We start from the raw sequence: 17,946 nt of genomic DNA on the forward strand, positions 1-17,946 counted from the left end.
TACTGGTGTTCTTTTCTGAAAAGAAACTAATATTGCAGATAGCAGACTGTTTGGTTCAAATTGCATGTACTGCTAACAATTGATAAGAGACCTTGTTTCTACAAGCTTCTTGTCCAACATTGACTGCAAGCTAACAAGTGTTATGGACCAGGAGGGGCTAGGCTCTAAGACTTTTAGGAATACAAAGCATAAAGGGGCTAGAAGGCTCCCAGGGACTGCCGTTGGACCCAGAGGTTCACAGGGAGAGTAAGAGATAATACTACTGGACTTGAAGGGTCTAAGGCAAAACGGAGAGAAGATGACAAAAACCAGATGTATGGACCTTTTTGGGGCACCAGGGGTTTGAGGAATGCACTGAGTTCAGAGGTCGTCACACTAGACTCACACACACACACTCACACAAAATTAAATGTATGGTAACAGGATAATGAGTTGTACCTTTTCTATTGGTTAAGTGTCAGAGAAAGAGGAGGAGAGAGACACCTATGCAGAAGGGTATTTAATGTCATGCAACAATTGTAAGAACGAGTATTCTGTGTCCTGTACCTGGGACCAGACTCCCTGCATATTTCAATAAACATAACTGACTGAAGAAAAGGACTCTGTGCAGTTTCTTGAATCTACTTACTCACCATCCTCTTTTTAAAGTTACATCAACATGTTTTAAAATAAAAATACATGTTAACTACTGGACATCTGAGACCTATATATTGAATGGAAGCTCACAATAGCTACCGGTATTTTGTTAGCTACAATGATTTTAAAGAATGGATTGTACTTCCTGGAAACGCCTGCTTTGGGAAACGCTTCCATGGGTTGATGTCCTTTCATTATGATTCATACAGACTCACTTGGAGCAGGGTACAGGAGAAGTGAATGTACTGTGAAACTTCTGGCAGGCTGCTTTTGGCACTGATAAATGGATTTCTTGAATACTTGGGGGGGGGATTTATGCTTTTTGGCATCCCCCTCCAGTTACAAGTAACACAATCTATTTACATTCCCTGCTTGTGTAACTGACACTTGCTCATGCTGTAAATAGTGTTGCCATGACAATAGTATCAAATGCTTCAGCAGTGTTGAATAAGTAATTTTGGTGAGCAACAGCTGATGCAGATGGAGAAAAACTGCCTCACTTTAAGCATTAGACACCAAATCCATTATACTGATTTATGTACGAAACTACAGTTGTTTTATCCAATGCATCTGTCTGTTGTTCAAACTGTACAGTGAATGACTTGACATGACTTTAAAAAACATTGCTGTTTTAACTCCCCCTCCTTTAAAACACACTCTAGTCCTACTGCAACATCCCATGCCAGTTGTCAATTTGGAGGTGTGATTCAGGGGATATTCAGCATATTTTCATTTGTGATCAAGGAAAAGCAAAGGCCATTCACATTCGTCCTGGATTTTCCTTTTCGTTTTACTTTGTGTAGGAAATAAAATTCAAAAGATGAGTTAAAATAGTTTTAGATGCAGTTAGCTCTTATAAAAGAGTACTATGGAATACCATGATAAAAACACCTTGCGTACACATATAAAACCAAAGTATCTCTTTAAGCTTAAGGTCTGTGTATGGGTTATATAAATGAAGTGGCATTCATAATTACGTTTATATAGCCAGCGCACATTTATTTGTATTTTCTATATGGCTATTTCCTAGTCAGCTAAAGATAACTACTCTGGGTCTTCTGGCCATGTGGATGTCATAGCAGCATTATTATTATTATTATTATTATTATTATTATTATTATTATTATTATTATTATTATTATTATTATTATTATTTATTTCTTGGCAGACGCCCTTATCCAGGGCGACTTTCAATCGTAAGCAAATACATTTCAAGTGTTACAATACAAGTAATACAATAAGAGCAAGCATGCTGTCACCTCACAAGTTAGATGCACATAAATTAATCATTGGGTGCTACTTTCATCTCCTAGCTTCAAAGGGAAAGCACTATTTTTATTTTATTAGATTGTAGCGTGTTTTGAGACAAGCATGGATACAACAAATGGAAATGTAGAAAACCTCCAGTTTGAGGGACTATTTTTTCTCCAAAGCGGAAGGATATTAATATTGTTCGGTTTTAAAAAAAAAAAAAAAAAAAAAGTTTATTTTAATTTTTTTGTAATTGTATCTGTTCTATAAGCGAGATAACACACTCCAGGGCTTGTGCGTTGTAACACGGCTTTGTTGGTTGTGAAGGCCAACTACAGCCATATGTTGATGCCACACAATGCACGCCCTGTCATTTGTCATCCCTTACTTTTATATTGTGTTGTATAATTTCTCATACAGTTTAGTGCACTGGTACGCTACATGTACTATATTTATCTATGTGCTAAGCTTTTATACAGCTCCTGGTGAGTCCCTCTCAAACAGCTTTTCCAGTTAAGTAAAAAAAAATATATATATATATATATATATACCCACAAAATATAATCAAAAGAAATCTAACTCAAGAAGACATATGGCTTTAATATGGGTCTGTTTTTGTTTTTCTGTAGAAAAGTCTCCAAGATCTCTCCCATGGTATTCTTTAATGAATTCTGAGATGTCCTACATGACAGATCTTCCCACTCTTGATTGCCAAGGCGTAGCTACATGTAATCATTTGCCTTAGATACTGGCCCTAGGGTTTAAAGCTTGATGCTAAAGAGCTAATCAACAATGACAATTGTAGAGCAAGAGCAGACTCATTAGTGTTGTTTCTGTGTTGAGTTTAGTAACGGTTCTGCGCGTTTTACCTAGCCAAATGGGAAAACAATCTGTTTTCCTCTATCTTTTTCAGGCCAAATCAAGCCATTTTTTAACATTCATTCCACAATTTACTACTCTTGGTAGTATTTGTGAATTAACCATTTTTCTTGATCTAAATAGTTTTAGGTTTGCTATAAGTAACGCATTCATTAAGGGACTTTCATTAAGACTTCAAACCAAACACCATTTTAATGGCACACAGAAGTGTACATACTGTTTATGTAACTACTATCCAATACAAAGTTTGAAAAAAAATGTCTTCACAACTTTTCTAGATTTATTAAAAAAACATGCACAAAATACATTTGAGACAATATCATAATGTTTCCAGTGAGTGCATTTGTGTTCAATTTTTTTTTTATCTTGCTCAAAATGAGGCACATTGAGGCAGATGTAATCCTTGCTATTTGTTGTTCAAAGATATTTACCCTTCTGTACCCCCTAATGATGCTCCTGTCGTTATAGTATTTACTAGAGCTGCATGCACTGCCTGTTTATAAGTGATATTCTTTTTTTTTTACAAAGAAGGGTTTAGTCACAATCTATTCATGTAGTTTTGAAAATATATTTTTACTCAGGTTATTAAGGGTTTTAAAAAAAGTTTATTTTGTAGTAGTAGGACATAAGATATGTTGTCTTAAATAACAAATATTTATGAAGTCCAGTCACAGATATATTGATTTCCTTTGTTTTGTAAAATCCACTTCCATACAAACAGAGTGTATTGATTTAGTGTTACTGAGGCGCCTGTGTTTTCAAACAAGTTTATAACTGCAGTAGTTTATATGACAGGATCATCGAAATGAGATGATGGTGCTATCAGGGAGTGTTTGTCATTCTGCCTCTCTCAAATTATTTGCTAATATAATCTAATGTTCCACCATAAATACATGTGTGGTCCAGTGCTTAGATAAATGGGCTTGTTACCAGCAGGTTCCCAGTTCAATCCCAGACGTGCTGAAAATTGTTGGTACCCTTACAGCTCATTGAAATAATGCTTCATTCCTCCTGAAAAGTGATGAAATTAAAAGCTATTTTATCATGTATACTTGCATGCCTTTGGTATGTCATAGAATAAAGCAAAGAAGCTGTGAAAATAGGTGAATTATTGCTTATTCTACAAAGATATTCTAAAATGACCTGAACACATTTGTTGGTACCCCTTAGAAAAGATAAATAATTGGATTATAGTGATATTTCAAACTAATTAGTTTCTTTAATTAGTATCACACATGTCTCCAATCTTGTAATCATTCATTCAGCCTATTTAAATGGAGAAAAGTAGTCACTGTGCTGTTTGGTATCATTGTGTGCACCACACTGAACATGGACCACAGAAAGCAAAGGAGAGAGTTGTCTGAGGAGATCAGAAAGAAAATAATAGACAAGCATGATAAAGGCTACAAGACCATCTCCAAGCAGCTTGATGTTCCTGTGACAACAGTTGCAAATATTATTAAGACGTTTAAGGTCCATGGAACTGTAGCCAACCTCCCTGGGCGCGGCCGCAAGAGGAAAATCGACCCCAGATTGAACAGAAGGATAGTGCGAATGGTAGAAAAAGAACCAAGGATAACTGCCAAAGAGATACAAGCTGAACTCCAAGGTGAAGGTACGTCAGTTTCTGATCGCACCATCCGTCGCTTTTTGAGCGAAAGTGGGCTCCATGGAAAAATAACTTTTGACAGAAAAACATAAAAAAGCCAGACTGGAATTTGCTAAAATGCATATTGACAAGCCACAATCCTTCTGGGAGAATGTCCTTTGGACAGATGAGTCAAAACTGGAGCTTTTTGGCAAGTCACATCAGCTCTATGTTCACAGACGGAAAAATGAAGCTTTCAAAGAAAAGAACACCATTCCTACAGTGAAACATGGAGGAGGCTCGGTTATGTTTTGGGGCTGTTTTGCTGCGCCTGGCACAGGGTGCCTTGAATCTGTGCAGGGCACAATGAAATCTCAAGACTATCAAGGCATTCTGGAGCGAAACGTACTGCCCAGTGTCAGAAAGCTCTGTCTCAGTCGCAGGTCATGGGTCCTCCAACAGGATAATGACCCAAAACACACAGCTAAAAGCACCCAAGAATGGATAAGAACAAAACATTAGACTATTCTGAAGTAGCCTTCTATGAGTCCTGATCTGAATCCTATCGAACATCTATGGAAAGAGCTGAAACTTGCATTCTGGAGAAGGCACCCATCAAACCTGAGACAGCTGGAGCAGTTTGCTCAGGAAGAGTGGGCCAAACTACCTGTTAACAGGTGCAGAAGTCTCATTGAGAGCTACAGAAAACGTTTGATTGCAGTGATTGCCTCTAAAGGTTGTGCAACAAAATATTAGGTTAGCGGTCCCATCATTTTTGTCCATGCCATTTTCATTTGTTTTCTTATTTACAATATTATGTTGAATAAAAAATCAAAAGCAAAGTCTGATTTCTATTGAATATAGAATAAACAATGGTGGATGCCAATTACTTTTGTCAGTTTCAAGTTATTTCAGAGAAAATTGTGCATTCTTCGTTTTTTGTGGAAGGGTATCAACAAATTTGAGCACATCTGTATATTTAAGATGTACAATAATTATTAGGGATATTTGCTCAGTAAAATATCTATTTATTGATTTATCATCGACCCGTTCAACATTGTCAAAGAAAAAATAACTCCACTCAAAACACCAGTCCAGACTAGTGTATGCCTGTATATTTTTCTGTTGAGTTACTTAGTGCTGAAATTGACTTCTACACATATCAACATCTTTCAGCTTTTATCCACAACAGATATCAATGGTGGTTCATGACTCCGCCCACCCAAACCCATGGAAAACGACAGAATCGGTATGGTTTGGATTAGGTTTGTACACACCGAGGCTGTTAAAGTGTAACACTTTAAAACAAACAGCTGTGTAATGAAAGATTACCTTTAGTAAGAAGAATGTAGTTTTATTCAAGCCAGCTTTGTGTTTCTTTTGACTGGTGTCTGTAACATCCCACACGCATTTAAAAAAAATTAATGTTTTTTTTTTTTTTTTTTTTTGCGTTGGTGTATAAGGATCTGAATCAGTGTAGAGGACAGAATATCCATTACTGTTAATAGTAATAGCCAGTGACATTAGCCTCTGCCTGACAATTTTGCATATTTAAATCTATAGTCCATTACCTTGTTCTTATCAAAGTGGATCTGCAGACCGATGCCATCCCCTGAGGGTACTTCATATTGTTGGCATTATGTGTTGTAATAATAAAAGGAACACTGGATGGAAAGTGACCTGGACTTGTTTAATATAGTGTGCAATTACAATGTCCATTATCATAAAATCTTGTTTCCTTCACCTGCGTTTTAATGTCACTCCAACCTTCAGATGCTCATGTAATTCTGATAATGGTTTCTATATAAATATCTATGCAAAGTGCAGTACAGTAGTTCATTCTATGGTTTAAGTATCACATACATTGTTATATGGCCTTATGTACATAACTTCTGTAGTGAATCAGTTGTATGATTTCCTCAAGGATTTGTACACACTATAAAGTACAGTAGTTTGATGGGATTTGTTGCTATAAAATGACCTATTGAATAGGACAAATGCCCGTGTAACTTATACACTATACACAATTGCTCCAAATGGCATTAGATCTTAAAGAGCAACTTATCAGAATGCTGTTACCCTTTTAATAAGTGTGCGTGTTGAGTAGTATTCAGGTACATTCTTATTAGGCATGGATAATTCCAAAAAAGTGCTTTACAGTATTTAAAAATACAACAACAGAACATACTTCGAAGTCTTGTGGTAAATATTCCTTTTCATTTTGGTAGACATTTTAGGTGATTGGTTTATTCGACCGTGGCATGTTGTCTCAGCAGTAATTATCTGATATTCCCTTCTATTTACAAACATGCAGCAATAATTATTTTAAAACCATCTCAAGACACTCTTTGGTTTGATTCCAACCTTCTATCAAATGGCATTTAATTTCTTATTATAATTACTGCTCACTGCAAACTTATAAAAGGTATCACCCTGTACTGGATTGCTGCCTAGGCACAGATTTCTACTGAAGTACCATTATTTTCTACTGTTGTGTACTCTTTAATGCCTCCTCACCACTTTGCAAGTTCTGACACCTTTTTAACAGCCGTAATGACAAGTTGAGTATGTGTTGACTCTTACATATAATACATCTAAGTATTCTTTATGTAATGAAAGCAATAATTATGCCTTGTTTACCATTGTATTAAGCATTGTAAGAGACAGAGCAAGTATAGAGACAGAGTTCACTTATATTTTTGTATAAACTTACTGGGACTGATTTACATGACAGTAAGTGCACTGGACAACATGAAGTGAGTGTATTTCTGTTGGCATATTGGTACATAACAACTTGAAAAGTAAAGTGCTGTACAAATCTGCATTACAACTTTCAAAATATTTTCCAGCTGCTAGCTTGCAGCGTATTGTTCTTGTTAACTTTAAAATGGACTATTTAATTAAAATATGAAAGGGTAAATATCCTCAATTGCATCAAAGCGACCAAAGGTAGTACAGTTGTTATATTTGCATAATGTTATAAACACAATAGGCAATTGACTGACACACGGTTAAAGTGATAGTAGCCATCAAAATAATTCCATACATTCTCCAAGCTATGCACATCCATCATTCACTATATTGGTCTCAAATGTGTAGTTTTTAAAGAAATCTTCATTAAAAAAAAAACAAACATGATATCCAGAACTACAGTAGGTTAAAGAGATCTCTGTTTGCATGCCTTGCTTTTTCTGATAGTCTTGCACGTGATCATTTCATCTGACGAGTGCAATTGGTCCACCATTTCAGGGACCACCATTACTAGCTTCTTCCCCTGGTGACTGACAGGCTCAAAGATACTGCTTTGGTGAAATGACCCAAGGACAAGGAAGTGAAAGTGTAACAGATTTCCTGGAAGGGAAGGCGAGCAAACTTTCTTTTACCTAGTGTAGTAGCATATGTCGTGTTTTAAAATGATAATACATGTTTACAGTATCACGTTTTTATTTAAAACTGCTCATTTCAGATCTATACAGTCAATGCAATTGCATGACAGGTAACATTTATGAAAGTATTTTGTTAGCTACAACCACTTTCAAGAACTATATGTAAACCTAGAAAATGTAATTAGAAAAACAGTCATGTTGTTTTTTAAAACACAGGTATACATCTTCTGGCTCATAACCAGAAAAAAAACATCCCAAACTAAGCACTTGGTACTATGACAGTAGCTGCTATGTTGGAATCCCCAATTTTTTTTACCAATAACTCCATGGGAATTTGCTCAGGATAACAGTCATGTTGAATAGTATTTGTATATATGTATATGTATACAGTAGAGTCAATTATCCAGTCTTTGATCAACCATACTGTCTAATCAACCGAAAGCACCTGTTATCACATGATTAATTTTGTGTGGTCTATTACTCACACAGCTTCTGCCAAAAAATGGACCAGCAGACTGAGGCAAATGAAAGTTACACAATTATTCAGTCCACCAAAACCTCAGATGGAGCACTGTCTGTTTCGTCAGTAAGGGCTAGAGATCCTGTCTATGTTACTTTTATGGTATTCATTTCAATTGCACATCATTACAATGCCTTAACAGCAAGTATCAAAGTATAGAAACATTTTACTGAATTTTTGAAGTTTAGTGATTCCTAAAGTTCTGTAATGTGTTAAAGTTGTACTGAATTATATTCTTTGATTTTCAAAATCTGGTATATGGTACATTTAATTACAGTATTTCATTACCTTAACTGTACGTGTTAATTTTACTGAATTGCATTACTTTAATGATTTGTAAAGCTTTGTAATTTTGTATGCTTAATGTGATAGAATAGGTTAAGTAAAAAAAAAAAAAAAAAAAAAAGCATTTGTCATTCAATGTGAAGAAATTTCAATTCACTGCAGACATTAAAGCATTTACTTCATGGTTTTAATTTGAGTAAATAGACTGTGATTCAGCTAGATGTTAAATAGTTCCATTCGTTGATGACCGTGGCATTGACCCTTGACCTAATTCTTGGGTAAAAAGTCAGCATACTTTTTGTTATAGTCGTAATATTTGGTACCCAGCACTATTCTATGATTAGTTGTCCAATAAAAAGGAATGTTTCATTGCCACATTCTGCATTTCAATAATCTTTCTTCACACTTTGTTTTAGTAACAATTTCGTTTCGGTGATATTTGTCTCTTGTAACTTAACATTTAAAACCGCAAGTCAAATGATACCCCTTCGCTTCAGAGCTGATGTGATTATCTTACATTACTGTATTTAACTTAGCACTGAGCTATATCAAAATGAAACAGCTGCATTGGCAAGGTTTTTCATAATACCAATTGATGGTAGCAATAGTAGCATTGCATCATTTTTTAACGCCAACTTAATCTACCATGTCTTGTTCATATCTATCAAGACCTGGGGGCCAAAGCCACGGCTCTTCCTGAGCTGCTACCATGGGAACCATTTTTACACAGGCAAATGGAAGGATGTTGGTTTTATGTCTCAGCCGAGTATTATCACAATGCCCCCACGCCTGTTGAATTGCTAATAGATATGTGCTCAGGTAATCCCAGGCAGTACGTGGATATGTGACTGGACTATTGATAATGTATTTGCTTACGATTGTAAGTCGCCCTGGATAAGGGCGTCTGCTAAGAAATAAATAATAATGTAATGCATGTATGTGATATGCTGGAGCCAGTAGGGAAGACTGCCCAAAATGTAAATATTGCTTTTTAGAAGCCAGGAACAAAAAATGTGGAAGTGCTGGAAAAATGCCAGTGTCCGTCAGCTCAGCCATCACATCTGTTAGTTTGTTAACAGCTGTTGACTGCAGTTTAAATCCTGATGTTGAAGTACCAGGCAGAAACTTATGACAGAAACATTTGAACAGAGGCCCCTTTCACATATTATGTATGCATCACATTCTATTCCCCAAAGAGAGGCTAGGAGGGATAAAAAGTAAACAAAGTGGCTTGCCTTGATTGAAGAATTGCCAACAAGCAAAAAGATATGTCTTGATTACACTGTTCATGCTGCGTGTTCAGTGCCAGGCTGCACCAACAGTGGTTACAAAAATCCTTGTCTGATCTTTGTGTACCAATGTAACACGTGCTATTGTGAGTCTGACATATTCTTTGAGTTACTGCATGTTTAAAACGTAACGGAAATTCCTATAGTTGGAAGTAAGTGAAGGTGTCCACCATGCGGGCACATTAAATTCACACCAAGGTTAATTGTTTGTTGATCTATTTTCTTTTTTTTTAAATTAAACTTGAAAGCAATTAACTGTAGTCAAGCTACATTGTTTTTACTTTTGTAGCTGCAATGACTCTTTGATGATGATGCACATAAAAATATATAAAGTTCAAGCCTTTGTTTTATATTTACATTCGACTTGGGGTAAAAGCCGTAAAGAGCCGGACTTGGAACGGCATTGTAATTAATTATATTGCATTTCAAAACAGCAGAGAAAGTTACACACACTTGAGAAGAGAATGAGAACCGATTAATTATTCATTGCTTATCATCCCTAAAATATTCTTCTCAAGTGCATGTCATTTTCCCCGCAGTCACAAAATGTACTATATATCTGTGCAGTTCCCCTTGTTAAATGTTTGCAGTTCGAGCACTCTTTATAGCATATGAATACTCACCATTGAGCACATGTACATAGGCCTCCTTGTAATATTGTACACCCTTGGAAACATGCTTTTGTCCACAGTTCCTGGATTTAGTTTTAATGTAAGTTTCCGTTTTTGAACATGTGAATCCCTGCACATATTGGCTGTACCATCTATAGGAAACTGAACATTAATAAAAGCTGATGTCCGATATTGCTTAGTGGAGCAACTTTTAGGGCCTTGTTGTTTTAAAAATAAATGTTAGTTAGAAGTTAGCGTTCTTTTCTTCTTCGTGCACCCGTGAATATAAGTAATTATTGTGATTCCGAACTCCGGTGTAGATTTCAACGAAGATATTTTATTCAATACGGATGGGTATTCCATTTCCCCTAAGCAGACGTGGAAGAAAGCGTGCAGAAAAAGAACCACATTTGTAAACCTCATGCATAATTCCGCGTGTTGAATTCTGCTGAATTCCGCACGTTGTGACAACTTGCAAATGACCCATTTAGTGAGCTTTGTTTGTGCATATAATTAGCTTAGTGAATAGAACTACCACTAGTTCATTTTTGTGTGCGGTGTGGCTTCCCCCTGCCACGTGGTAATTCTGCTCATTTACCGCCGTTTAGTGAATGTTTGTAAAGAAAATGTATTTAATTTGGAAATTGTTTGTGCTAGATGTGGCAGGGCTGGGAGGTTAGAATTCCCTCCCTGCCGACTTGAAATCCATGAGCAGCAGACGGTCAGGTGTTGATTGACAAAGTAGTTATCAATTAACCCTGGCCACATGCTTTTAAAAAGGGGCTGAAAAGCCTGTTCCTTTTGTTCTACAAGCAGAAATACAAACTGTCTGGGAAGGCGAGTTTGGCTGTACGACTAGTGATGAGCGATTATCACTTTTACAAGTCGATTCGATATTTGAAAATAATCCCGATTATGATTATCAATTATTCTAATAACATCATTCTTAGGGGAAAAAAAGTCACAAAAAGGTTCATGATTAAATGTTTTTCTTTATTTCTAATTAGAAACTGCAATACAACTTCAATGTTTTTTTCAACAGCACTTTCAAACCTACAAAACATATGTATATATTGAAGTCACTGCTAAAGCAGCATAACCAATATAGAAATAATACCACTACAGAAACCATTTTTAAATAAAGAAGAAAAGCACGCACAATCTGACAAAGCACTCTCTTGCTCTCAACTGCCTGAAATCTTCTCTTAAGCTCTTTTGAATCCCTAACTCTCTGGGGCTGATAATGCTGTAGAACAGAAAATAATAATAATAATAATAATAATAATAATAATAATAATACATGACTGGGAGTTTAACTCATTAAATATAACATAATACAAGAAAGAATGGCAACATGAAACAAAATATTATAAAAATAATTGTCAGTAATTAATAATTACAATGATTTTTATAATCTTTTGTTTCAGGTTACCATTCTTTCTTGAATTACGTTTCATTTAATAATATTAAATGAAACATAGTACAAGAAATAGTAATTTGAAATATTTTTGTTTTATTATTTTAAAAAAAATGATTCTCGCTGACTAAACTAAAATGAGAAAACAAGTCAACAATAACAGATACATACAAGTGAAAGTCCCAGTAAAACAATACAATAACTTTGGGTAGCTGACTTATAAATACATATTTATATCAACATCCATGAACCTTCACTTCTGTTTCGAGGGTGATTGATCTGACATGGACTGACCCTAAATATAATTTAATATCCGCCGCTTTTCTGTTGCGGAACGAAATGTCTTGCTCACTTTCTTTCTCTGATGAGTATTTATAATGATGAGTTCTGATACGCTACGCCCCCTGTATGTTTTTGTTCATGACGCTGTTTTGTATGCATTATGGGAGCTTTACAGGAGGGTGGGTCTCGAGGATCTTGCACTGCAGATCCCAGAGTGAGAGCAGCTTCAGTGGTTGCCTGAAGCGAACTGCTGGAATTGAAAGTGGCTGAGATGCAGAAGTAACTTTTATGATGAGTGACCATAAAGAAAACATGATGTTTTATAGTATAATAATCTATCGAATTTGTGCAGTTTATTAATCGTTCGAAGTCGATGTTTAATTTAATAATGGGAAATTAACCGTATTTTCGATTAATCGCTCATGACTGTATGTGTGTCAACCAGGGTGGGAAAAATATAAAAGGAAACATGTATTGTTATCTAGATCACTGTGTGTATACCAGGATCATTGGTACTGGAAGGCATAGGGGAAAACCTTAGGGTATTAATCCCACCCACGTATAGACAGGAAGTGTCAGGGAGACTGTTCCTGGAGCGGGGATCTCCTTTCTAGTGGAGTAGCGCTCGACCACTGTTGGGTCAACTTTTATTTTCTAGTTGTTTTGAACTGTGTTTTGTTTTGCATTTTTGTATTTATTATTTTCATGTACACTTATGTGTATGTCCTCCTGCACTAGGACTACCATTGCTGGTACCCTAGTGGTGGCTACCTACCACTGCACTTGCCTGTGTCTTGTTAATGAAAACTGAATGCCTGAGCTCCATTTTCAACTCCAGCCTCTGTGTTTTTCTTGTCTCTCAGCCGATACCCACACAGTAACAGAACACCCCAGTTACACCATGGACAACCAGGACCCTACCCCCTGCGCCCTTCAAGGGCTTAGAGCAAGAATAATAGTGTGCACTATTTTTACAGACAACTTTTGTTTTCATTTTAATATTTAGTTAGAAATAGACAGGATGAATCGGGTTCAAATTATAAAACATGTTTTTTGTACATGGATATTTAGCCTGGCCTTATATAATACAGCTGACCTCTGTACATTTAAAGGTTTAATCCCAGTGTTTCTAGTTAAACTGTTATTTATGTCATTGAATTGATGTGCTAATTCTGCATCCGTGTTGCCTCTATAGAGCTCTCAAACATGTTTTTTCTATAAGTACAGCAGATAAACCAGAGTGTAACATTTAAAAATCTGTTCTCTGCAGCACTCGGACCCCACTGGATGTAAGAAATGCGTGGTGTTTTTACTAATGTAGTGCATTACGAATATCCACTAGGGGCAGAGTGTTCCAGGGGGAAAAGTGAATGGTTACACAGTGGTGTACCAGGTGTATTGTATTGAGGCCATAGGGTTAGTTCTGAGTTTAAAAGGTTTTAGAAGTCCCCAGGTTGTGATGACTGAAACAGAAACTGATAATCATTAGTTCAGATAACTGTGGTGTTTCATACCCACACTAAGTTGCTCTTTAACACCGTATTTATAAGGGATTTTCTATTTTCTTAACCATTTTACATATTTTGAATGGAAACCCACCACGAGAAGCCCTCCAGTTGAGTGCTGAGTAGCACATTTATGTGGAAGTGGAAAATGCTTTAAATATTTACAAATAAACTGCATACTTACTACTGTGTAAACGCTAAGGTTAACACCTATGTTTGACATGCATATTTTTTACAAAGGTAAACAATTAGGCACAATTCTAAACTATTAACACCCATAGTACTTACTGGTACTCCATACACGTTGAGCTGTACATTTTCTGGGGTGGTTAAACAAGCACTGAAAGAATATATATATATAATCGTTTGTGCTATGGTTTTCATTCACCACATATAATCTGTATGTGTGTGTGTGTATATATATATATATATATATATATATATATATATATATATATATATATATATATATATATATATATATTGGAATGGTTGGTTGGCAACAGTAAAAGCTGTTACTAAGACAACTGATTGGTCTTTATTATTATGTCCTAGGTTAAGTGCCCATCAGCAATTATTTAACACTGGCACATTTGATTGGCATAGCCACTGAACCCTCAGCTGGCTAGAATTTTCTCAAATGTGTTAGAAACTTTACTATACATAATAATATTTAGCACTGTGTAAAACAATCTAGTAATTCTCTCTCACACACACACACACACACACACGGAGCATGTATTTGTGTTTTTCCTCATGCATATCCCTTTTTAAACCACATAGTGCATGGCATATGATTTTAGTGCACAGAAATGATGTTAAATGGAAACATCTTGTGGATGATCAAGAGGGATCAAACACCTTAAATATCCTATTTTTATACTTTATACGTCTACTTTTATTCTTTGAAAAATATGTATTCCCAGATGTAAATTGAATAGTGTTTAAGTAATTCATTTTTAACTTTGATTTATGAAAACAGATTCTTTGTTTTGATCTATATTTCAAGTAGATAAAGAAATACATTAGATTTGTAAGCAGTTCTAGTGTTGTTGCAACTGTGGATTGGAAGTGGGGTTTCTATTGTTCTTGTGTCTGTACATCAGCTCAGGAATGTGCCGTTCTTTAGTAAGCAAACTTAATGTCCTGAATATATTTTCTTTCTAGCTGTGGGAACCATTAGTGTATTATTGATAAAGGTAATACACGTGTTCTCATTTAGACCAAGCATGAGAGAAATGTATTGAACATCGCGTGTCTTGGACTACCTGGTGTTACCATAGTTAAGGTAGTCCGAGTTTAGTGATAATCAGTGTTTGTGAAACCGTATACTGTATGTTCAAGATGGGATTTGGAATCAGGGGGTGTTTCTGCCCCTTCTCAATTAACCTTTAACAGAACACCCCATGGAAGATAATAATTACAACACAAAATGCAGGTGTTCTTTTGAAGGTTAAATGGTCATATATGATTCCTAAACATTTTCTTTGTAAAACAAGAGCTTTTATCTTTACGAAATGCAGAAAAATTCAGGTTGCCTTATGAAGCTGCTGGATCAAACTTGACCATAGGTATTTAAAGACAGTTAAAGGTGGATTTTTATACCGGACCATCATTGTTTAAATGAAACTGCCCAAAGTTATGAAAATCAGACATCCAAAAATGCATTTGAATATCTTTCGTTTATTAAATAAGTCAGTTCACTTGCTGAAAAGTAATGTTTATTTTTACCTGAAAGTCATGTTTAATCATTCCGAAAAGAAAACCCTATTGTAAATGTCTGTTTTAATTAATTTGAAAAAGTTCTAGCAATCCCATTAAATATTAAATTCTAGCTAGGAGGGACATTATTGAAGTCTTTAAATCTTAAAAGGAGTTGACCTTGTTAACCCTAACCAATACTAGTGCAGTAGAGAAACCAGGACCAGAGAGCACAGCTGGAAATTAAGTGGTGATAGACTTTGGACAGACAGAGAGTAGTGAGGGTAAGGACTGGGTTATCTAGTCATGTTAAGGCAGAATCACTTGGATCCAACTTGACAAAGTTTTAAATCAATCAGCTACCAAATGGCCTCCTTTCGTTCGTAAATTTTGTTATGCCATTTTTTGGACTGCAGTTTCAATGAATATTCTGTATTAATTAGTTGAGTGTATGGATTGATTTTTTATTTTTTTGTATATGTATTTTTCTGTAACCTAATAGATTTTATTTTTTTTTTTACAGCTAAACAGGCAACAGCTACTGACAATTAAAGAGCGTTTCCAGGCCTTTTTGAGCGGAGAGACCCAGATTGTCGCAGATGAAGCTTTTTGCAATGCGATTCGAAGTTATTTTGAGGCAAGTACATTTAAAACAAATATTTATTTATGTTAGTGAGGCGGATGTTGCTATGGGGGTCATCATTTACATATAGTGGGATTGATCCTGGTATACAATAAAAAAAAAATGTTTTCTTTTATTGAGTATTTTATGGGAAAACATCACAAGCCATACAGATAAGCCCTACATCCTGAATTTTACAGTCTAGGCTCATAGAAGCTGGGAAGAATTATCACTGCCACAGAACTCCAGTTGGTATTTCAGGTCGGTTCTGCTGACCTCAAAGCAGTTATTGTAGACATTACAGGTGATTTTAATAAGCATTTTATTTCTGCAACAATAGAGACTGAACATCTGCTGTCAGATACTTGCTCAAGTGTCCAGGTAATGTATCCACAAGAAGCCTAATTTTCCCCACCTCCTGTAAGTTGAACAAACGTGTTTATACCTTGTAGAAACATTTATAATGGGATGTATTGCTTGCTAGAGTTTCAGCTGGTAACTAACCAATCAACACACATTACAACTTACTGCTTACTGCTTTGCAATTTAAAATACTTTAAATCTGCTGTCTGGGTTACAGAGATAAACTAGCTTAGGGAGCAATTTGTTTTCAAAGAAATAACTGCAAGCAATAAGCTACCAGTTTTTTTTTTTTTTTTTGTGCTAAGATGTTACTATCTCATTCTCCTTAGGATAATCTCACCTCATTTCAAGTTAATGTGTTAATTTCCCATAGCAAAGTTTAGCAGACCTGGAGAGATGGAGTAATCCTGCTAATTAGGAATATATATCTATATATATATATATATATATATATATATATATATATATATATATATATATATATATATAATTCAAAAAATAGATATCCCATGCTCTCTAGCTGACATGGAAAAGGTTGTTTCAGCTTCTAATTTCATTCACAATGCCACCCCCATGCAGTCCTGTTTCAAAACCTTATGCTGACGAGGTTATTAAACACATTGGCTGTTATTTTCAACCAAGGTTTAGTCATTTTCTGTTTGTTATCCTCCATTCCGGTCTGCTGTGGCCATTAAAAAATAAATAAATAAATAAAGAAAGTTTTATAATTTGCTCTCCAGATTCAAATTCTTTTGGGTTTTAGCAGAAGACCAGCATGGTCTTCATGAAATGCTTTTCAAAGTGCTGTATCAGAATGTTTTATTATCCTGGTTCTTTTTTAATAATACCATTTCAAGGTTTTAAACTCACTTATCTAAATATTTCACATCACTGCTTCCATACTATTCTTGTGCAGTTGAACTTGAAGGAAGCCGTTTAATCAAGGAGCCTGTCTGTCCGACTGTACAATATGTCACACATTTTTACATGTACATGCACTGTTAAATATATTTCACATATTCAGTATATTCTAGCGTGCAAAACAAGGAGACCACTGCAGCTGACCTGGTGCTTATACTTTTCTGTATAAACCACATATTATAGTATGGGTGTTTTCCATAATTATTTCCAGTATATATTTTCATAATGAAATAGTTTGAACACTTTTCTTTGTAATCAGGTTCGGGTGTGTAATGTGACGCTCTGGTGTTGCACATTACACTGATCCTGAGTATGACAAGATATTGCAATTTCACTGAAGGCTGGTACTTACTCATCTAAAGGGATCCAATTCTACTGAGGTCAACATGTATGCTTGGGGGACTGTGAGGTAGTCCGTTTGTGTCTAGCATTTGCAATGTATTAATTACTGAAGGACACTGATCCTGTGAAGCAGATATTAATCTTGTGCTGCCTTGAATGCAGTGCTGGCATTCTATGTTCTGGCTTAAAGGTTGAGCAAATATGTTGAAGTAACTTGATTGATTGAATAGTCCAATATAATGAATAGATTATTATTATTATTATTATTATTATTATTATTATTATTATTGGTTCCTTGCAGAATTATTTGATTCTTTTTTACATGTGAAAAATGATTGCATGAACTGT

The 17,946-nt window shown here is 35.5% G+C and overlaps 1 protein-coding gene across 13 annotated transcripts in view; it reads left to right on the top strand.

Moving 5' to 3' along the window:
- LOC117419891 (calcium-dependent secretion activator 2-like) overlaps positions 1-17,946 on the top strand; it is a 159,095-nt gene that overhangs the window by 18,480 nt on the left and 122,669 nt on the right. For all 13 annotated transcript variants that reach the window (XM_058986045.1, XM_058986049.1, XM_058986046.1 and 10 more), the window contains exon 2: positions 15,874-15,987. In XM_058986045.1, coding sequence (XP_058842028.1) covers positions 15,874-15,987 — 114 coding nt within the window. The remainder of the gene's footprint in view (positions 1-15,873; positions 15,988-17,946) is intronic.

The sequence above is a fragment of the Acipenser ruthenus genome, chromosome 14 (assembly GCF_902713425.1).
Source record: "Acipenser ruthenus chromosome 14, fAciRut3.2 maternal haplotype, whole genome shotgun sequence".
NCBI classification, from domain to species: Eukaryota; Metazoa; Chordata; class Actinopteri; order Acipenseriformes; family Acipenseridae; genus Acipenser; species Acipenser ruthenus.